Source organism: Triticum urartu, chromosome 7 (assembly GCF_003073215.2).
Source record: "Triticum urartu cultivar G1812 chromosome 7, Tu2.1, whole genome shotgun sequence".
NCBI lineage: Eukaryota > Viridiplantae > Streptophyta > Magnoliopsida > Poales > Poaceae > Triticum > Triticum urartu.
Window position 1 is genome coordinate 648026042 of NC_053028.1, and position 23322 is coordinate 648049363.

Below are 23322 nucleotides of genomic sequence, written 5' to 3' on the forward strand. Positions count from 1 at the left end.
TTAGCGAAAGAAAACAAAATACCAATACAAGGTACTGTAATGAACTCATTATTTATTTATATGGGTGTTAAACCTACTGTATTCCAACTTCTCTATGGATTATAAACTATTTTACTAGCCATAGATTCATCAAAATAAGCAAACAACACACGAAAAACAGAATCTGTCAAAAACAGAACAGTCTGTAGTAATCTGTAGCTAGCGCAAGATTTGGTACCCCAAAAATTCTAAAATAAATTGCTGGACGTGAGGAATTTATCTATTAATCATCTGCAAAAATAATTAACTAAATAGCACTCTCCAAATAAAAATTACAGCAGTTCTCGCGAGTGCTAAAGTTTCTGTTTTTTTTACAGCAAGTTCAACAAGACTTTCCCCAAGTCTTCCCAACGGTTCTACTTGGCACAAACACTAATTAAACACAAAAACACAAAAAAAACAAAGGCTAAATAATTTATTTATTACTAAACAGGAGAAAAAAACAAGGAATAAAAATAAAATTGGGTTGCCTCCCAACAAGCGCTATTGTTTAACGCCCCTTGCTAGGCATAACAAGCAATAATAGATCTAGGTATTGCCATCTTTGGTAGGCAATCCATAAGTGGCTCTCATAATAGATTCATAAGGTAATTTAATTTTATTTCTAGGAAAGTGTTCCATGCCCTTTTTTAATGGAAATTGGAATCTAATATTCCCTTCCTTCATATCAATAATTGCACCAACTGTTCTAAGGAAAGGTCTACCGAGAATAATAGGGCAAGAAGGATTGCAATCTATATCAAGAACGATAAAATCTACGGGCACATAAGTCCTATTTGCAACAATAAGAACATCATTAATTCTTCCCATAGGTTTCTGAATAGTGGAATCCGCAAGATGCAAGTTTAGAGAGCAATCATCAAAATCACGGAAATCTAGCAAATCACACAAAGTTTTGGGAATAGTAGAGACACTAGCACCCAAATCACACAAAGCATAAAACTCATAATCTTTAATTTTAATTTTAATAGTAGGTTCCCACTCATCATAAAGTTTTCTAGGATAGAAACTTCCAATTCATGTTTTTCTTCATAAGATTGCATCAAGGCATCAACGATATGTTTAGTAAACGCTTTATTTTGACTATAAGCGTGAGAAGAATTTAGCACGGATTGCAACAAGGAAATACAATCAATCAGAGAGCAATTTTCATAGTTAAATTCCTTGAAATCCATAATAGTGGGTTTAGCAACATCTAGGGTTTTAATTTCTTCAATCCCACTTTTATCAAATTTAGCATCAAGATCAACAAATTCTGAATTCTTAGAACACCTTCTAGGTAAAGGTGGATCATATTCAGTCCCATCATTATCACGATTCATATTGCAAAACAAAGATTTAATAGGGGACACATCAATAACTTTTAGATCTTCATCATTATTTTCATAGGAACTAGAAGAACATGCTTTAATAAAGGCATCTTTCATAGCACGCGTCCTAGCGGTTCTTTCTTTGCACTCCTCAATGGAAATTCTCATGGCTTTGAGAGACTCATTGATATCATGCTTAGGTGGATTAGATCTAAGTTTCAAAGAATCAACATCAAGAGCAATTCTATCAACGTTCCTAGCCAAATCATCAATCTTAAGCAATTTTTCTTCAATCATAGCATTAAAATTCTTTTGCAAAGTAATAAATTATTTAATATTAGACTCAAAATCAGAGGGAATCTTATTATAATTTCCATAAGAATTGTTGTAGGAATTACCATAATTATTAGAGGGATTACTAGGATAAGGCTTAGGATTGAAATTTTCTCTATACGCGTTGTTACCAAAATTGTTCCTACCAACAAAATTCACATCCATAGATTCATTACTATTCTCAATCAAAGTAGACAAGGGCACATCATTAGGATCAGAAGAAACACTCTTATTAGCAAATAATTTCATAAGTTCGTCCATCTTTCCACTCAAAACATTAATTTCTTCTATCGCATGCACCTTTTTATTAGTAGATCTTTCAGTGTGCCATTGAGAATAATTAACCATAATATTATCTAGGAGTTTAGTAGCTTCTCCTAAAGTGATTTCCATAAAAGTGCCTCCCGCGGCCGAATCTAAAAGATTTCTAGAAGAAAAATTCAATCCAGCATAAAAATTTTGTATAATCATCCACAAATTTAAACCATGAGTAGGGCAATTATGTATCATTAATTTCATTCTCACACAAGCTTGTGCAACATGTTCATGATCCAGTTGCTTAAAATTCATAATATCGTTTCTAAGAAAGATGATCTTAGCGAGAGGAAAATACTTAGAGATAAAAGCATCTTTGCACTTGTTCCATGAATCAATACTATTTTTAGGCAAAGACGAAAACCAAGCTTTAGCACGATCTCTAAGCGAAAAAGGAAATAGCTTCAATTTAACAATATCATTATCGACATCTTTCTTTTTTTGCATGTCACACAAATCAACGAAGCTATTAAGATGGGTAGCGGCATCTTCACTAGGAAGGCCGGAGAACGGATCTTTCATGACAAGATTCAGCAAAGCAGTATTAATTTCACAAGATTCAGCATCGGTAAGAGGAGCAATCGGAGTGCTAAGGAAATCATTATTGTTGGTATTGGTGAAGTCACACAATTTAGTATTATCTTGAGCCATCGCGACAAATAAGCAAACTAACACACAAGCAAACAGAAAGCAAACGGGCAAAAAGAGGCAAATAGAGAGGGAGGAGGAGGATAGAGAGAGAGGGCAAATAAAACGGCAATAGTGAATTGGGGGGAGAGGAAAACAAGAGGCAAATGGCAAATAATGTAATGCGGGAGATAGGGATTGTGATGGGTACTTGGTATGTTGACTTTTGCGCAGACTCCCCGACAACGGCGCCACAAATTCTTCTTGCTGCCTCTTGAGCACTGCGTTGGATTTCCCCGAAGAGGAGAGGATGATGCAGCAAAGTAGCGTAAGTATCTCCCTCAGTTTTTGAGAACCAAGGTATCAATCCAGTAGGAGGCTACACTCGAATCCCTCGTGCCTACACAAAAACAATAGCTCAATGGAGCCAATGCGCTTAGGGGTTGTCAATCCCTTCACGGTCACTTATGAAAGTGAGATCTGATAGAGATGATAAATAATATTTTTTGTATTTTTGGTATAGAGATGCAAAGTATAAAGTAAAAAAGCAAAGCAATAATAAAGTGATGGAGATTGATATGATGAGAAAGAGACCCGGGGGCCATAGGTTTCACTAGTGGCTTCTCTCAAGAGCATAAGTATTCTACGGTGGGTGAACAAATTACTGTTGAGCAATTGACGGAATTGAGCATAGTTATGAGAATATCTAGGTATGATCATGTATATAGGCATCACGTCCGAGACAAGTAGACCGACTCCTGCCTTCATCTACTACTATTACTCCACTCATCGACCGCTATCCAGCATGCATCTAGAGTATTAAGTTAAAAACAGAGTAACGCCTTAAGCAAGATGACATGATGTAGAGGGATAGTTTCATGCAATATGATAAAAAACCCATCTTGTTATCCTCGATGGCAACGATACAATACGTGCCTTGCTGCCCCTTCTGTCACTGGGAAAGGACACCGCAAGATCGAACCCAAAGCTAAGCACTTCTCCCATGGCAAGAACAACCAATCTAGTAGGCCAAACCAAACTGATAATTCGAAGAGACTTGCAAAGATAACCAATCATACATAAAAGAATTCGGAGAAGATTCAAATATTATTCATAGATAGACTTTATCATAAACCCACAATTCATCGATCTCAACAAATACACCGCAAAAAGAAGATTACATCGAATAGATCTCCACGAGAGAGGGGGAGAACATTGTATTGAGATCCAAAAAGAGAGAAGAAGCCATCTAGCTACTAACTATGGACCCGTAGGTCTGAAGTAAACTACTCACACTTCATCGGAGGGGCTTGGATGATGATGTAGAAGCCCTCCGTGATCGATGCCCCCTCCGGCGGAGCTCCAGAACAGGCCCCAAGATGGGATCTCGTGGATACAGAAAGTTGCGGCGGTGGAATTAGGTTTTTGGCTCCATATCTGATCGTTTGGGGGTACGTGGATATATATATAGGAGGAAGAAGTATGTCGGTGGAGCTTCGAGGGGCCCACGAGGCAGGGGGCGTGCCCTAGGGGGGCGCCCTCCACTCTCGTGACCGCCTCGTGGCTTTCTTGACGGAGGGTCCAAGTCTCCTAGATCTTATCTGATGAGAAAGTCACGTTTTCGAAGGTTTCATTCCGTTTGGACTCCGTTTGATATTCCTTTTCTTCGAAACCCTAAAACAGGCAAAAAACAACAATTCTGGGCTGGGCCCCCGGTTAATAGGTTAGTCCCAAAAATAATATAAAAGTGGATAATAAAGCCCAATAATGTCTAAAACAGTAGATAATATAGCATGGAGTAATCAGAAATTATAGATACGTTGGAGACGTATCACCTGTCGGTGTTGAATCGAGATGCCTCCAAGTTCCAAGCTAGATCCATTGGTGTACTCGTTCTGGCTGTTCAGATAAAAATACTCTCTGAAGAGTTCTACTGTCGACTCTTCCTGAAGATACACCTCACAGAGCACTTGGAAGTTGCAGATATTGGATATAGAATTGGGCCCGATATCTTGAGGATGGAGTTTGAAAAAGTGAAGGACATCTCTGAAGAACTTTGAGCCGGGTGGGGAAAATCCACGGTTCATGTGATCAGAAAAGATGATAACTTCACCATGTTTTGGATTAGGCCGATCCTCCTCCGGGTCAGGTGCACGATAAGACATGACATCTTTTCCTGGCAAAAATCCTATGGAGAAAAACTCCTTCAAGTTGTCCTCAGTCATGGTTGAGGGAACCCAGTTGCAAACAGTCGGCGCTTTGGATGGCATGATGTTCAAAAAACGAGCTGAAAGGAAAGCAACATGTCGGCTCAATTCAATGATAAAGTTGAAAATTAAGTGATAATGGTACAGGGGAGTAATGGCGGCTTAAATAAGGGCTAATGACATATAAGGAAAAGTAAGCCGGGACAGTAAGCCGCCATGACTATAGATTTTTTCAGAAGGCAGATTCAGCTAAGTGTTGAGATAAACAAGTTTCCCAAACTGCTTGATATTATTCCAGATCAAATGGCTGTTCAAAATGAAGAACTTCCTAGACCTAAAAATGTAGCCCAGATGAGTTCATCAGCTCTAAGAAAGGTGTCTGTGCAAAGGAAAGGGATCTACTAACATCTAAAATGGGTGTAAAACCACTGCCACACGAGCTAAGTGTTCCTTTTCGATCAAGAGAGGCTGTGGAGGAAGAACTACCAGAAAAGTTCATGATGAACAGTGAAGAACACCGATGAACTCGCAAACCCTAATGCATATCTAAAAAGTTTGAGAAGGCAAGACTTACGGATGCAGATCTGTTGCGGAGGGTCATCGCCGTTTCTCTGGACAGTTCAGGGTGATGTAGCGGCCAAGCTTGAGGACGACGATGAGCGCTGCGGCGGCGGCGGAGCTCGAGCAGCAGCGGAGGTTGCGAGAGGAAGAAGATGAAGAAGAGAGGAGAATGAGAAAAACCGGCCGCATGCCTATTTATAAGGAAAAAAGCGAACAGGCGGGCGCAAAAATCGAGGAAGACCCAAAATAATGGTTATCTAACTGGATGGACGCCTGATTCTCGGAAGGCACTAAAGATGAAGATCCGTTGGAAGATGACATCATAAAAGTTTTTTGGGTTTTCCAGAGATGATGTCATGGCGGGTTACAAAAACCTCTGCGGGGATAAGAAGATGGATTTTGTCTAAGTATTGAAGATTGACAAGGAACAAAGTTCAAAGTCAACCTGGGGCCTAATGTTGGGGATATAACTATCAGTTATGACCCGCCCAATAGGGGTCGGGTCAGCCCCAATGGCGGGTCACCAAGGAAGCCCAGTAAACACTCAAGGTGATAGTTTATTAAACCTTATAGAAGGCCTAAAGGCCCGGAGGTGGCTTAAGGCCCAATATTGTAAACCGCCGTATGCAAGGAAATACTTGTAAGGAAAGGCATGTAAAAGAAGTCGTCGAGCCGGACACGTTTTATGAGCCGGCCGGGACTCTGTAGGCCACCAGGCGTCAACCCGTGTATATAAGGGGACGACCCGGTGGCGGCTTAGGGCAAGAAACAAGAGATCGATAACCAAGCCGGCGAACTAGCCTCTTGGTGATCAAAACCCCAACAATACCAACACAACTAGACGTAGGCTTTTACCTTCATCGTAAGAGGCCGAACTAGTATAAAACCTCTCGTGTCCTTTGTCCCGATTAACCCCTTTAAGCTTCCTAGTTGTGATGGCCCTGCGACTAAGTCCTTCTGCTAGGACATCTGCCGTGACAATTCCACGGCAGAGACGGTTGTGCGCGTTGCGGAGATGGCCGGACCTGGAGCTCATGCTCGGGCGGATCGGTTTGGGGCCCAAAAATGCTACACTTACGGGTAGCACACAGGGAAATTAACTTACGGACTACTCCCTCCGTCCGAAAATACTTGTCATCAAAATGGATTAAAAGGGGTGTATCTAGAACTAAAATACATCTAGATACATCCCCTTTTATTCATTTTGATGACAAGTATTTCCGGACGGAGGGAGTACCTCCTAACCAATCCCTTCACCCCCCCTGATTTATAGTGTGGGCCCTGCCGCCCTTTGTTTTACAATTAACCATTGCCAAATCAGTCCGTAACTTGCTTTCCGTGGGATATGTCTGTAAGTGTAGCATAGTTGGTTTGGGCCTTTGGGGCCTGAGGCGGATCGGAGCTCTGGCTCCAGCATGAAAAGAAGAGTAGTGAGGTTAGGGGTGGAAACGGATCAGATGCGGATCGGATAGTGCTCTTACCACTTCCATTTTCATATTTTCAAAACGAATACGAATCCGAATACGGATGTTCTCGGATACGGATGCGGCTCGGATATTATTCGAATACTGATACGTATCGGATATTTTCTTGATTCGGACCGGATACGAATAATATCAACATGTTGCTTAAGTAAATTAGTCGATAGCTATGTGACCTAAAATAATCAACTTGCGACATACAATAAGTCAATGATAAATAGGTTTATGAATAAATACTATTGTAATGCATAATAATTTATAAGTTTAATCATATAAAGAGTAAAATTTAACTACTTATTTGGCTTTTATGTTGGATAATTGGAATATTGGGCCTAGAATTTAAAAAAATACCTCCCATAATCTTCTTCGGATACGGATATATCCACTTCCATATCCATATTTGTGTCAAAATCTCCTACCATATTTTATTTTGTATTTGTTTAATAAATTCAGATACGGACAATTTCCATTTCCATTTTGGTTCGGATGCGGATGTTTCGGATACGAATAGGCATTTTCTCAAATACGAATATCAGATATTTCAGATTATCCGCTACCACTTTCCACCCCTAAGTGAGGTTGCCTAGCGCCATCCGCCAACCCAGCACCGAGATATCCATCCTCTCGCTCAGGCCGCCATCGTCACCTTTGAAAGGAACTGCACCCGCTGGCCCAACCATGGAAAACCTTGCCTCGACGATGATCGGGATGACCAGCAAGGGACACGCGGCACCGACTCGCCGATGCTTCCATGTAGAGCAGCGCCAACGGGGGAAGTTGAGGAAACTTTATTCACCTTAGAGCCACTGGCGCCGCAAAAAACTAATCCTAGCCTATCTACATGTCGGCGCCGAAGCATCAGTGTTCCCCACACCTCTCGCCAATGGAGCGGCAGACGAAGGGAGGAATATCCCACGGGCTGGCCATTAGGGTTTGAAGGTGGAAAGTGGTTCTCTGCGCTCTGCACAGCTATCGGGAGGGTATATGATACTCCCTCCGTTTCTTTTTAGTCTGCATATAAAATTTGATCAAAGTCAAAGTTTGACTAACTTTATAGAAAAAATACTAACATCTACAATACTAAAGCTATATGGTATGAAAGTTTATTTCATGATGCATCTAACAATATTGATTTCATATTATGAATCGTACTTTTTTTTCTATATACTTAGTCAAAGTTAAGAAAGTTTGACTTTGATCAAATCTTATATGCAGACTAAAAAGAAACGGAGGGAGTACTTCTTTTCATGCTGCTGATTGTTCAATCTTGTGTTCATGATAGTCGATTTGCATTATAGTATGGATAATTTTTTTTAAATGTAATATATGCTGATGCAATGCAGACTTCACCGAGTCAGATCCTCGCCATCTCTGTAGTTGTTCACGGTCAGGAATGCATGTCCGTCTTGATCTTTCACACATTGTATCGGTTTGCCAGAGTAAATGTTATGCTAGTACACTCACTCAGATGCATGCATGCGATAACCGGACCTCGGCTTGTAGGAGCACGTACCTACATGTTGTACAAGCAGATTTCCAAGTCATGAGTTAACCCATGGCTCGTCTTGACCGTTCACAAACTGACAACGTATTTACTAATTGATTTCCACGTGATGTGTTAAATCCATGGCTTGTCTTGATGGTTCACACACTGACACCGTATATACCAACCGATTTCCAAGCCATGAGTTCAAAACAATCGTGAGATTTGAGTACACTAGGATCAATGCCTAGCTAGGTTTGGTTCACCGCCGAACGACTTGGGACTCCTATATAAAGGAGCCTTGCATTCGGCATTTCCATCAACACCTCATCCTCAACACATCCAGTAAAGCACACGTCCTAGCGATGAAGGGCCTCTTACTGTGTGCGCTCGCACTTGCGTTTGCTGTGGTGACCACCGACGCCCAGCGCTGCGGCAAGCAGGGCGATGGCATGGAGTGCCCCAACAACCTCTGCTGCAACAAGGATGGGTACTGCGGCCTGGGCGTCACCTACTGCAATGCTGGCGCCGGCTGCCAGAGCGGCGCCTGTTATGACAACAAGATCTGTGGCGCGCAGGCCGGTGGCGCATTGTGCCCTAGCAACCACTGTTGTAGCTCAGGTGGTCGTTGCGGCTACGGCAGGGAATATTGCAGCAACGACTGCCAGAGCGGTCCTTGCTGGGATCTCAAGTGTGGCCACCTGGCCAATGGCAGGCCCTGCCCCAACAACCTCTGCTGCAGCCCAAATGGTACATGTGGCCTAGGACCGGAGTACTGCGGTGCTGGCTGCCAAAACGGCGCCTGCAGCACTGACAAGCCGTGTGGCAACAAAGCTAATGGTGCACCATGCAGCAACAACTATTGTTGCAGCCAGTATGGATCTTGTGGACTCGGCCAGGATTACTGTGGTGCCGGCTGCCAGAATGGCGCATGCAACTAGTAATATTGTGGTACACTCCTTCCTTCATGGCTGACATACTCAAGTACGCACTACCTTTAACTGCTGCCATGGAAGTATAAGCGTCGCAATGCAGAAGTATAAGCATTGAAACAAGTAATAATCAGTGGCAATAGCTAATATTATTGTCCCAAATTAAGTTCTGCTTGTACCAGCTAAGTATGGTTGTCAAGCTGTCAACATTTGTTCTATTAAGTATTACGTTTGTTGCCAATCTGGTGATACTATATATTGCCACTTGTTTTAGTTTTCTTTGTTGGGACGCTGGAATATTGAATAATTATTGTGTTATACTCACGTTTAACTGCTGGGAAAAAGCAGAAAGAAATTCAATATAAACCTTTTAAGGGAATAAAAGGATCATGGTGAACAAAAAAAACCTCACAGAACATTTTTCTTCTCTAAGGTAAACATACGAGTTGAACGTCTTCACTAGCATGGAACACTGGATCCAGGGCACTTTATGTGCATTGTCACGGTGTATACAAACATCCGGTGTTTATGCCTTAGATATGATCATTTTGGTTATTTGGAGAAGACAGCAAAAGTGCACAATATTGCACTCCGGATTTAAATATGCAGCCACAAAGTCCTCTAAACAGATTTCGATAACATCGCAGGAAGTTATGGAATAGGAAAATCTGCAAGTGAAACTCTTTACCCTGAATCTAAGTTCAAACAACTTAGAGAACATACAAGCCCAGTGCAAACGCCACGGAATCTAAGTTCCGGACATTCATGGTGAGCAAAAATGGGTTATCACAGGATAAGAACATTCAGATTAAGAACACAAAGCAACCGTAATCACAGGATAAGTTTTATCACATATTAGGTACTAACAAGATTCAGGTTTCACTTAATTCATAACAGAGATCACACTACCACAAGTTTGACAAACGACACATGACACAGTCTTGCACATAAGAGATAAGGCAAGATGCCACCGGGCGCAACAGGCTTGTGAATCAAACATCCAAGGGTGCGAGGAACTCACTGGCCACCATGAAGGCAGAGCACCAAGTGTACAGTAGACTCCTTCTGAATGTTGTAATCCGCAAGAGTGCGACCATCCTCGAGCTGCTTGCCAGCAAAGATCAGGCGCTGCTGGTCCGGGGGGATGCCCTCTTTGTCCTGGATCTTCGCCTTCACATTGTCAATGGTGTCCGAAGATTCCACCTCCAGGATGATGGTCTTGCCAGTAAGGGTCTTGACGAAGATCTGCATGCCACCACGGAGGCGGAGCATCAGATGGAGGGTCGACTCCTTCTGGATGTTATAATCAGCTAGGGTACGGCCATCTTCCAGCTGCTTGCCGGCAAAGATGAGACACTGCCAAATCCAGAATATCAGTGCATCTGATACCTCCTCGTACCATATAACTTCAATGGTCTATGAAGAAGCAGTATATATAGTCATGATATAATCTCAACGCATGGTTATATGATATTAGGTTTACATCGGTGAAATATCATGCAAAAGAAATAACTATGAAGAAGCAGCATATATAAATAACTCTCACATGAGAGAAACTCCAAAATATTACATCCAAGTCATAACATAATACATCCATGACATAACAAGTCTCGGCATAACTAGATTGAATGCCTGTAGAGGCTAGAATGGAAAAGAAAAACGGTTCCCATGCCCAGAGGTCTCGGGCTGCCAGCCGAGATCCCCTATCTACTCATCATCGTTGTAGAAAACAAGAGGTAAATCACATGAGTAGTAAACTCCACGTTATTGTTACACTAGCACATAAGGTATTCACCATGAACTAAATGTCTCTGCGCCTAACTTCTCTATAATGATATCTGATTCTTATTTAAATTTTTGTTATTTCAACTTTTTTTATAATTTATAGTGGAAGTTTTTTCATTGTAGTTTTTTGTATTAGTTTTTTCAAAAATAGAGGTAAGCATTATCATCATTTTCTTACTTTTCCTTTTTCTATTACTTATGTAGTGTTGTTTTCTGTTCATGGAATGATACTTCCTGTTGAGAAAGGTAGCTACGTGTCCATACAAAATTACGGTTACAACGGCATACGTGCACCTCAACAAGACAAAGTCAGAAGAACATTTGCCCCAGTAAAATTGCAGAAAGGAACCCCAAAAGAAAAGAAAATGCAATCATGTCCTTGGAGATCCCTATGCACATAGAAAAGAAATTATCTGCTGCCGACACCCGCCACCCACAAAATACCTACAGAGGCGAAGGATATGAAGGTACATCACACCCAAATCCAAAGGAGCGCTATTGCCACGTAGCCGCTCTGTGAGCCATAACATGTTCGCCGCGCCGCAGAACAATTTCCAATGTGACACATTAGCCGGGACACATCACCATGTCACCTGCCGGACTTCCGCACCGCCGTCTTCACTCGAGGAAGTCAAAGAAGAGCAGTGAGACTGCCTGACGCCATCCGCCAACCCAACACCGAGATATCCATCCTCTTGCTCAGGCCGCCATCATCACCCTTCCAAGGAACTACACCAACAGTCCGCTTCAAAGGAACTACACCCGCAGTCCTAGACATGGAAATTCTAGCCTCGATGATCCGGATGACCATCAAGGGACATGCGGCACCGACTCGCCGATGCCTCCATGTAGAACATCGCCGAGACAGGGGAAGTCAAGGAAAAATTATTCAACTGCCGCCACGAAAACTAATCCTAATAACCTGTCAACGGGTCGGCGTCGAAGCATCGGTGTTCCCCGCACCTCTTGCCGACGGAGCGACAGACGAAGGGAGGAAGGTCCCACAGGCTGGCCAGCGGCGATTGAAGGTGGAAAGTGGTTCCCCGCGCTTTGCACTGCTATCGGGAGGGTATATGATACGTACTTTTTGTTCATGCTGCTGATTGTTCAATCTTGTGTTCATGATAGTCGATTTACCTTATAGCATGGAGATTTTTTTTTAAAGTAATATATGCTTATGATATACTGACTTCAGCCGTCAGGTCCTCGCAGTCTCGTTTTTTGTTCACGGTCAGGAATGCATCTCCGTCTTGATCTTTCACACATTGTATCGGCTTGCCATAGTAAATGTTATGCAAGTACACTCACTCAGATGCATGCATGCGATAACCGGACCTCGGTTTGTAGGAGCACGTACCTACATGTTGTACAAGCAGATTTCCAAGTCACGAGTTAATCCATGGCTCGTCTTGACCGTTCACAAACTGACAACGTATTTACCAATTGATTTCCACGTCATGTGTTAAATCCATGGCTCGTCTGGACGGTTCACACACTGAATTTTCCAAGTCATCGTGAGTTAAAGAAAATCGTAAGATTTGAATACACTGGGATCAATGCCTAGCTAGGTTTGGTTCACCACCCAACGACTTGGACTCCTATATAAAGGAGCCTTGCATTTGGCATTTCCATCAACACATCCTCAAAACATCCAGTAAAGCACACATCCTAGCGATGAAGGGCCTCCTCTTGTTGTGCGTGCTCGCACTTGCCTTTGCTGCGGTGACCACCCACGCCCAACTGCAGTCCTGCCCGGCGCGCTGCGGCAAGCAGGCCGACGGCATGGAGTGCCCCAACAACCTCTGCTGTAGCAAGGATGGGTACTGCGGCCTAGGCGTCGACTACTGCAGCGCTGGCGCCGGCTGCCAGAGCGGCGCCTGCTACGACAACAAGATCTGCGGCACGCAGGCCAATGGCACATTGTGCCCTAACAACCACTGTTGTAGCTCGGGTGGTCGTTGCGGCTACGGCAGTGAATACTGCAACAACGGCTGCCAGAACGGTCCTTGCTAGGCTGATCTCAAGTGTGGCCACCGGGACAATGGTAAGCTATGCCCCAACAACCTTTGTTGCAGCCGGTATGGTTATTGTGGCCTAGGACCGGAGTTCTGTGGTACTGGCTGCCAAAACGGCGCTTGCAGCACGGACAAGCCGTGTGGCAACAAGGCCAATGGTGCAGCATGCACCAACAACTATTGTTGCAGCCTGTATGGGTCTTGTGGGCTTGGCAAGGATTACTGTGGTACCGGCTGCCAGAGCGGTGCATGCAACTAGTATTACTGTGGTACGCTCCTTCCTTCCTGGTTGACATACTCAGGTGTGTGCTACCCTTGAATTGTTGCCATGGGAGTATAAGTGTTGCAATGAGAAAGTATAAGCATTGCAACGAGGAGTAATAATAAGTGGCAATAGCTAATATTATTGTCCCAAATTAAGTTCTACTTCTACCTGCTAAGTATGTCAAGTTGTCGACATTTGTCCTAATAATCGACATTTGTCCTAGTATTATGTTTTGTTGACATCGTGTAATGTTATTGTATGATCTGGTGATACTATATATTGCCACTTGTTTAAGTTTGCTACTTCTTTTTTGCGATACAATTTCCGATCTATTCATCTTCAATCATGACGGTATAATGAACATCGCAAAAAATAAAAATTACATCCAGATTCATAGACCACCTACCGACGACTACAAGCACTGAAGCGAGCCGAAGACGCTTGCCGGGCAAAACTTGTTGTAGTAGACAGTCGGAAAGTCGTCATGCTAAGGCCCCATAGGACCAGCGCACCAGAACAGCAACTGCCGCCGATGAAGAGTAGCGTAGATCGGAATGGCCCAGCCTGAAGAAACACAAACATAGACGAACTACGACCAGATCCGAGCAAATCCACCAAGGACAGATCCGCCAGAGACACACCACCACACGCCCACCGACGATGCTAGACACACCACCGGGATGAGGGCTCGGGGGGGGGGGGGGGGGGGAATCTTATTCCATCTTCAGGGAGCCGCCTCCATCTCGTCTTTCGGAGTAGGACACAAACCCTAACAAGACTCAAAGGAACGTCTAAAAACAGAGCCCTCCCGCCGGCAAGAGCCGGGATCCACCATGTCGACATGGCTCTAAGACCACCAGAGACGAGGCGGACCAGCAGCGCCGGCGGGAGACAGAAGAACCCTAAGCTTTTCTTGCGGGAGGAGGCGACTTATGACGTACGGCAACCTGCACGGGATGTTTGGTCGATGCCTAGAGAACACGATGGATGCACCAGCACCAGCCAGCATTTTGTCAACCAGTACATTTTGTTGCGACCCTGGAATATTGAATAATTAATGTGTTATACTCATGGTTATTAACTTGCTGGAAAAAAATACAGTAAAACTATGAAGGGAAGGAAACGATCATGGTGAACAAAAAAAAACTGGAACATTTTTCTTCTCTATCGTGGAACACTGGATCCCAAGCACACTATGTGTGTTTTCGCAGTGTATACAAACATCCGGTGTTTACGCCTTCGATATGATCATTTTTTGGTCATTTGGAGAAGACAGCAAAAGTGCACAATATTGCACTGCAGGTATAAATATGCAGCCGGAACTTCTTTTTAAAAAGAAAAAAGAATAGTCTGATATCTAACAGATTTTGACATCACAAGAAGACAGATCTCGACATTATCGCAGGAAGTTATGGCACAGGTAAATCTGCAAGTGGAACTCTCCCTCTGAATCTACAAGAAATCTCAGATGTTTGGGACTAGACCAGCAAACAAAAGATAACAGACAAGTTCAGGGAACGCCCGTACGCATGGAGAACAACTACGTTCAATCATGCAGTCTGTCAAATGCGCAATCGATATAGCAGTGGACCTCTCTGTTGCAGGAAAAAAGCAAGCCGTGAGGCCTGCGAAGGGGATACAGAAGTGGAAGCCGCCTGATGATCCTTTTCTAAAAATAAATGTGGATGCCTCGTTCCTTGAAGAATCCCATCAAGGTGGAACAGGACTTGTGTCCGCAATCATCGAGCCAAGGTGAGCTTATTCGGGCAATCTGGTATGAAACAGGATTAACGCAATTACTATGGAAGCGTATGCTGTTAGAGATGGCGTGCAACTGGCCTATGATCTAGGTTACAGGAAATTGATCGTGTAAACTGATTCTCAGCTTGTGGTGGTGAACGAGTGGAACTCCACCGATGCCGATCGGTCAGAGATTGCTACCACTCTGAATGAAGAGAGTGTTTGTTTCCAGGGATTTATTGGTTTAGGGATTTAAAAAAGTTTCTATAAGTCTCATCTAAACCAAACAGGAGAGACTTATAGGGACTTAAGTGGGCATTTGAGACTTATGAAATAAGACTTTCAAGGAAGGACTTGTAGGGACTTATAGTTGTAATATGGTCTTTTAGTCCATGTTAAGTCCCAGGAACCAAACAGATATGGACTTTTTAGAGACTTAGACTTATAAGTTGGACTAAAAAAAGTCCTAGGACTTATAAACCAAACAGGGCCGAAGTTCGAGAGCCTTGCGGGAGTTTTAAGGAATCTTGGCTAGTATTTACTTCCAAATAGTCTAATGAGAGGCGCTTTTTATGGATAAACTATATCCCTAACTTCCTTCCAGCTTGTGTAAGGCAGGAATGTAATCCTGCTTCTTATTAATATAAGAAGCTCTTGATTTCACACACAAAGAAGTTCAGTGGAAACGCCACAGAATCTAAGTAATAAACATTTATGGTGAGCAAAAATGGGTTTTAACATGATAAGAGAAAAAAAACAAAGCAACCGTAATCTCACGGTAAGTGTTATCACGTATTAACGAGATTCGGGTTTCACTTGATTCATAACAGAGATCACACTGCCATAAGGCGCCAACAGATGTACTCACAAACTAAGAGTTTCACAAACGACACATGACAGACTTGCACATAGTAAACTCAAAGGGTGCCAGGAACTCACTGGCCACCACGAAGGCGGAGCACCAAGTGGAGAGTAGACTCCTTCTGAATGTTGTAATCCGCAAGAGTGCGACCATCCTCGAGCTGCTTGCCAGCAAAGATCAGGCGCTGCTGTTCCGGGGGGATGCCCTCTTTGTCTTGGATCTTCGCCTTCACGTTGTCAATGGTGTCCGAAGATTCCACCTCCAGGGTGATGGTCTTGCCAGTAAGGGTCTTGACGAAGATCTGCATGCCACCACGGAGGCGGAGCACCAGGTGGAGGGTCGACTCCTTCTGGATGTTATAATCAGCTAGGGTGCGGCCATCTTCAAGCTGCTTGCCAGCGAAGATGAGACGTTGCTGGTCCGGCGGGATACCCTCCTTATCCTGGATCTTCGCCTTGACATTTGTCGATCGTGTCAGAGGACTCTACCTCAAGTGTGATGGTCTTGCCGGTGAGGGTCTTCACAAAGATCTGCATCTGCATAGTTCAAAATTGCCAAAACAAAAACATAAGTAACCTAGTTATATGTATATACGAACAAGATCAACAAAGTGACGAGACAGAAAAGTTCAGACAAGAAGTTTAAGGCATATATGAACAGATCAACAAAAGAAACAAACACAGACTGCGATCATCTAAATTTCTGATAGATTACTACTCCCTCCGTTCCAAAATAAGTGCCTCAGTTTTGAGCTAATGTTTGCAACACTTATTATGAATTGGAGGAAGTAGTTAATCTGACAAACCGTGGAGCAATAATCATGAACAGAAGCATATTAAGACACGGAACTGGAACCATCTCCTATGACCTAATTCCAGTGTAGGTTAAGCAGGCTCTTATAGCTGGAAAATTACAAAGCAGATAAGTCAACATGATAGAGGCGTATATGAAGGGATCAACGTATCAACATAATCATGATCTTACAAATAATAGTAAATCTGGAGTTGAATGTTAACAGATATAACATCAGCAGAGCAACTGAGCAAGTACAGCAAAGGGGGTCGGAAGATAATAATCTAACTGTTAGGATCTATTTCCAGTTCAAATAAACAAGCCAGTTTGACTAAAGCGCATCTACTGTAAGGCTAACATAGAGACGCAGTACTACGTCAATCCAAATTAGCAGAAAGAGTAAAACAGCAAGGCAAATAATGGATGAATACTAATGAGATTCAACTTAAAACCATGGGCCAGATGAGGAAAAAAAAATCTGAAGCAGCATATCAAACAAGAATCTAGAACGGCAGATCTAACACTAATCGGTAAAAGTCTAATCAACAACTCTGGATGAACCATCACGGCACATCATTAGCATCCGATTGAAATCACGAGCTCGTCATCTAATCGCACATATATTCATCTAAATCAATCACACAACATGAACAGACAGATAGATTGGGGGAAGTGTTAATAGGTGACGCGCGCATACCTTGACGGGGATTGATCGCCTGCGCTGCGGAGGATTCTTTTTTCTCGATTGGATTGGGATACAGGGAGCCTATCCCTGTGGAGAAATTTATAGGTTGGGCAGAGGAGTCTGGCTCGGCCTGAACGGAACGGAACGGGCCGGAGAGGCGGTTGCGGAGTCCGTCCCCACCATGCAGTCTCTCGAAGCGTCTCGACGGGTCTCCAAGCACCGAGGTGGACTTTCCATAAGGCCGCGCCCGTTTATGTCTTGCCCCATCGCTATGGGCCGGCCCAGGTGAGTTTGTTTTCTTCTCTGTTTTTTACATTCGTTTTTTTATTTTGTTCATATTTTTGAAAATATTGTAAAATTCATATGTTCCAAAAATTTAAACCAGCATATACAAAAAATAATAATAAACCCATGAATTTAAGGAAAAGTTAAAGCAGTATAATTTCTTTGGTTAGTGTAGCTTGAAAAAAGTTCACAAATTTCAAAAAAATATGTTCCTGAAAACATGTTTATACAATGTAAACAAACGTTCATATAGTTTAACAAAAATGTTGTGTGTCATTTAAAAAATGTTTCAACACTTATTTGAAAGACAATTATCATGTAATCAAGAAAATATTTAAAACATGTGTTTTAGAAAAAAAACATGTATTTGAAAATTATTAAACATGTATAAAAATGTTCAGGTGTATAGAAAAATGTATAATGCGTATGAAAAAAGGTAGACATCAAAACTTATATTTGAAGAAATGTTAAGCTGCATTTTAAAAATACTAAAAGTGTATAAAAATGTCTAATATGTATGAAAAGCAGTAGACATCAAACATATATTTGAAAAAAATGTTGATCTTGTAATAAAAAATCTTAAACATATATAAAAAATATTCCTAGTTTATATGAAAATATACAATGTGTAAAATATTCCTAGTTTATATGAAAATGTACAATGTGTAAGAAAAAAATATTAGACATCAATAAATATATTTTTAAAAATATTAGTTATGTATTTAAAAGATGTTAATCTGTATAGAAAATGGTCTTGCTATATAAAGATGTGCAATATGTGTGAAAAAATAGACATGCGTTAAAAAGGAAAAAGGAAAAAGAAAAGGGAAAACGAGAAAGAAAGAAAAGGAGAACAAAAGAAAACCGAGAAAGAAACAAAGAAAATTGAAGGAAAAAAGGGAAGAACCGACCGACGAAAACGAATGTAGGGGAGGAAGAACACCGCTCATCAACGCCTTCCTTACTAGGTCAGCCAACAAGCAATGAGCGGTGCAAACGCGAGAGGCGAGCTATAGCTACATCTTGCAATACGCGAGGTATAGCTATGACGAGCCCAAACCGGCAATTCGCATATTCTCCTTCATCGCATCATCATTAACGGACATGTTGTGTAAGGACAACTTCCGTGTGATCCACCAAACCGCTCATAAATGTCCTGACCGCGGGTTGTCCAAACATTTTTTTGCTATCCAACGTCGTTCACCAAATATGTCTGGACTGATGCAGATGTCTAAAATCCCACGAACCGGCACTAAATGTATAGAGGTTTGCGGGCTGCCAAATCTCCGCCACGTCGGATTTCGACACGCCCGGCCCATCCCAAAATACCCACCTGGAGTACCTTTTCCCATTCCGCCCCTGTTCACTATCCTCTGTATCCGCTCTGTTGGCGACCACGGCCCCACTGTACCACCCAGCCTCCGCCCAGGGTGTTGGATCTCCGACTCTCCACCCAGGCGCCTTCCTGCCTTCGACTATGTTGCCATTCCACCCTGGATCTGGCGGCTGCCCAGGTATCCTCCGCCATATGTTGACGCCCTCCATGGTGTAAGTCACATCTGGCAAGTGTTCGGTCAAATGCCATTGCCCAAAAAAATTGATGTTCTCATTGTTTGCTTTGAAGCAAACACGATGGATTCAGACGATGAGTACAGTAATATTTTTTAAAAATTGTTGCATCAGATATTTATCTTTCATTTGCTTTAAGAACTGTGCTTTTTATCTTCTACCATTTTGAGTAGTCCAGTTATAGAAAAAAAACTAGAAGCGGGCATTTGGTGTATGTGGTTGGATAATAACCGCCCCTATGCAGATATTCTGTCATATCGGTTTTGGTGGACCTTGTTAGCGTTTACGTAAGTAACGTCTCGGTTACGTGAGTGAAATTTCAGAAAACAACACGATGGAACAACATCTCAAGCTCACAACATACAAAGTGCAGCAGAGCTGACGCGAAACCAGTTTGGGAACAAAGTGGGACGTAGCGTTACATGATCCTCTTATTGTTGGGGTGGAGTCCGAGTTGGCTGATGTCGCCATGGCTGCGGGGTTTTTTACATGATTGTTCCTTCACCAGGCGTGCGTTTTTGTTTTTATGATTTTGCCTTGATCAATTGTGCGGTGTGTGTGATTTTTGGCCAAGTTTTCGGGTCATTTTGTTTTTGGTTTTTCTCTGGATGAAATCTTAACGAAATCAGGGGTGCTCTTGCCTTGCACGTTAAAACAAAAAAAAAGATCATCTTATCCATGATCGGCACTGACGAGTGACAACAACGCCGGAAAGACAAAGCATGCAAGCGAGAAGGAGGGTGCTGTACTGTGGAAGGGAACAATCAGTCAAGGAGGCCATTTGTTCAAAAAAAAAGTCAAGGAGGCCAGCACATGCGTGCACGGCCATTATTTTCTTCTCCGTCCAAGGGACAGACCAGGCTGCCGGAGAGCACGACCGATAACGCCGGCCGACTTCATTAGACCTTCCATCCGAGGGCGGCGGCGAAGGCGTCCTTGGCCCACTTGAACACGTACCACAGCAAGTCGACAAAGACGCCACCGAACCCTCCGGCGCTTCCGAGGCCTCCCAGTTTCACGCCACCGGCGTACGCCGACGGAGCCTCGGCCGGCGCCTGCAGCCACGACGACGCCGCCTCGAGGCCCCCCTCCTCTATGACGCGGCCGGCGTGCGCCAGCGCGGCGGCGGCGCAGAGGACGAGCGCGGCGACCAGGACGGCGCGTGCCATCGCCAGTTTTCTTCGACCGACGCCTCTGTACCGCTTGATCGCTGCGGGTGTTCGGTTGGTTGAGATCGTCAGGAGACCACGGAGTGAGTGTGTGGAGCTGCAAGGCGAGATTAAGCCGATTTTATATGCAGGTTAAGATGAAACCGATCAACCGATGCGTAACAAGTGCTTTAATTAGTGCTGAATTGGCCCGTGCGGTTCCCGTGTGGCATTGAACAAGCGTTTCAACGCTTGGATCAATATAAACCCAGGCACGCCTATATTCATAAGATGTTATTACGTTGCTTTTCAGTTTTTTTTCTTTTTTTTTCTTACGTGTTATAGCACTTCACTAAGACTTGATTAAGGGCATCTCCAGCCGCGCCCCAGGAAGACCTCCTCAGGCGATTTTTTCACGCCGGCGCCAAAAAAACGGCCCAGTAGCACCCCAGGAGCCCGATTTTCGCCGGCTTGGGCCGAAAACAGCGCCGGCGGACCCAGGCCGAACCCGGCGCGCTGGGGGGCGCCCGGGGGCGCCGGGGCGAACTGTTTTGGCGCAAAACAGCTGCGGGCCCGCCGCGTCAGCGACACGGCGCCTCGTCTTCCCCCAACGGCCTCGGTTCCTGCGGGGAATCAATGCCAAGGCTGCCGCCGGTCAGCCTTGCCATTGATTCCTCACGGGCGGCGCGCCGACGCCTCCCCTCCCTCGCACGCGTACACACGGGTGCGGCGCGGCTATATAGCCGGTGGCCTGCACTCGCCTGTGCCCACACCAGCCCCGCCCCTCGCCGCCGCCCAGCTCCTCCCTCTCCCTACCTCTCCCGAGCGCCGCCGCTCAGCCCCTCCCTCTATCTCTCTACCTCTCCCGAGCCCGTCGCCATGGCGGAACGCTACCCCGGAGACGAGGCGGCGGCCAACGGCTTCGGCCGCCGTTCGCTCCGCGAACAGGAGTCCGGCGAACATCCCGGCGCCGCCGGACATGCGCGCCGGGCCGACAGGGTGGAGGCTCAGCGCCGGGGGAGTGCCCATTCCCCCGTTGCCCGACGCCGTGGCGAAGCCGAAGTACTTCGCCGAGGAAGTCGAGGTCGTGCGCGCCTCCCTCACCGACGCCCAACTCTCCCTCCCCCAGTACGCCGCCGACAACCACGCGGCTTGGGCGGCGTATTTCGAGCGCCGCCAGCAGCAGCGCTTGGCGTCCATCAACGGCGCCCCCGGTGGTTGGCGGCCGGCAAAATAGCGAGGGGCACCACCTGTGGTGGGGCGTCCCCGGCCGCACACTCGAGGGCGTGCTGACGTACCTCGAGGGCGGCAACGACCCGCCGTTGGCGTACCCGGCGAGGGCGGCCGCCCCGGCGCAGCACCGACGCGCTGGGCCATGGGCGCCAAGGAGGTTCGGGTCTCCTCCTCTTCTTCCTCCTCCCGATCTTCATCGCACTCCTCCGGCACTCCGGCCCTGCTCGGCGTCAAGGCCGAGCCCGCGGCGGAGACGCTGCTCGGCCGGCGCACTCGCAGCGCCGGCATCGTCATCAACGAGGGCGGCCGGCGCGCCTACTTGTCGGCTCCTCCTCCGCGCTTCGTCAAGTCAAAGACGGAGCCGGGGCTCGCGCCGGTGAAGACGGAGCCGTGGCTCGCGCCGGTGAAGAAGGAGCCGGCCGCGCCGGTGACGACGGAGCTCGACGACGACGACGCGGCCCTGGAATGGGCACGCAGGGACTCCATAGCGATGGAGAAGGAGCGCCTGGAGAAGGCGAAGGAGCGCCAGCGCGCCACCCTGCTTCGCTTCGCGGAGCGTCGACATCTGCGACAGCGACGACGACGACGACGATGCGCCGCCACCAGTCCGCCATGACGACACCGGACAGGGGTCCAGCAGGGGCGCCCGCGTCAAGGAGGAGAAGGCCGACGACGACGATGGCGGCGACTTCAGCCAGTTTTTCATTTAGATTAGTTTATATAGATGTGCTATGTAATGAAAATCCGGGAACTTCACCGAAATGTGCCGAAATTTATCGTGTTTGGCCAAATTTTATCGTGTTTAAGCCGAACTTCGCCGAACTTCTTTTATTTTAAAACGTGCCTGGGGCGGCCCTGGGGCCGGCGGCTGGGGACCAACTCGCCCCCAGGCCCAATTTTTGCGCCGGCTCATCCCAGGCGGCGATTTTGGGCGCCCCCTGGGGGGCCAACGGCTGGAGATGCCCTAAGTCCTACTCAACTGAGACCTAGTCATATCTTTTGTTGAATTACAAGCAACTGCATTTTTCGACAGAACGGGGATGCGGGCCCCGCAAAAAGGAAATATAGTGGAGAGGATAGGCTATTAAGGGCATGTACAATGGTGCTATCTTAGTAGTGCCACGTAGGATCAATGATGAGGTGGAGGAGAGAGAACTCATAAGAAAAGGCTTGTCTTTTCTTATTTAAGAGAAGACAAGAGATGATCTCTTAGCACAATATGTCTCATCACGTTTTTAGGAATTGCTAGTTATTGAAGATAAGGCTAAGAGATGACTCATTGTAGACTTTCTTTTTTGTTATCTCTAAATTACATGCAAAACTTAAGATAAGACTATCTTATCGACCATTGTACATGCCCTAACAATGGGATGTTTAACCCAAAAAAGGGGAGAGGATAGACAATTAACGGTGGGATCTGCAACTGGAAAAACAGTGGGATCTGATCTAGTCCGATGCGATGCCTAGCTTGCAGTTGCAGATGGGAGAGAAAGCTTGGGGACACGGATGTTGTCCCCGCGTTCGCGGGACACCCGGTGTTCCCTTGTTCGTTGGAAGGTGGTTGATGGATACAGTTCAGTGACTGCCTGAGGGCAGCGTGGACAGCTGCTCCACCGATTCATGTCAGACAAACAGCCGATGTGGAAGAGAGAGAG

At 45.1% G+C, this 23322-nt stretch overlaps 1 protein-coding gene and 2 pseudogenes across 1 annotated transcript; 2 read left to right on the forward strand and 1 right to left on the reverse strand.

Moving 5' to 3' along the window:
• LOC125523502 overlaps positions 1-16491 on the reverse strand; it is a 43310-nt pseudogene extending 26819 nt beyond the window's left edge.
• Positions 8698-9483, forward strand: LOC125523504 (agglutinin isolectin 2-like). The gene has a single exon (XM_048688533.1). The coding sequence runs from the start codon at positions 8722-8724 to the stop codon at positions 9295-9297; it is 576 nt and encodes a 191-aa protein (XP_048544490.1). The 5' UTR covers positions 8698-8721; the 3' UTR covers positions 9298-9483.
• Positions 12748-13347, forward strand: LOC125523503 (annotated as a pseudogene).
• Positions 16492-23322: the final 6831 nt, after the last annotated feature.

Coding starts and splice junctions, on each gene's coding strand:
- LOC125523504 (XM_048688533.1), top strand. CDS start 8,722: ATGAAGGGCCTCTTACTGTGTGCGCTCGCACTTGCGTTTGCTGTGGTG.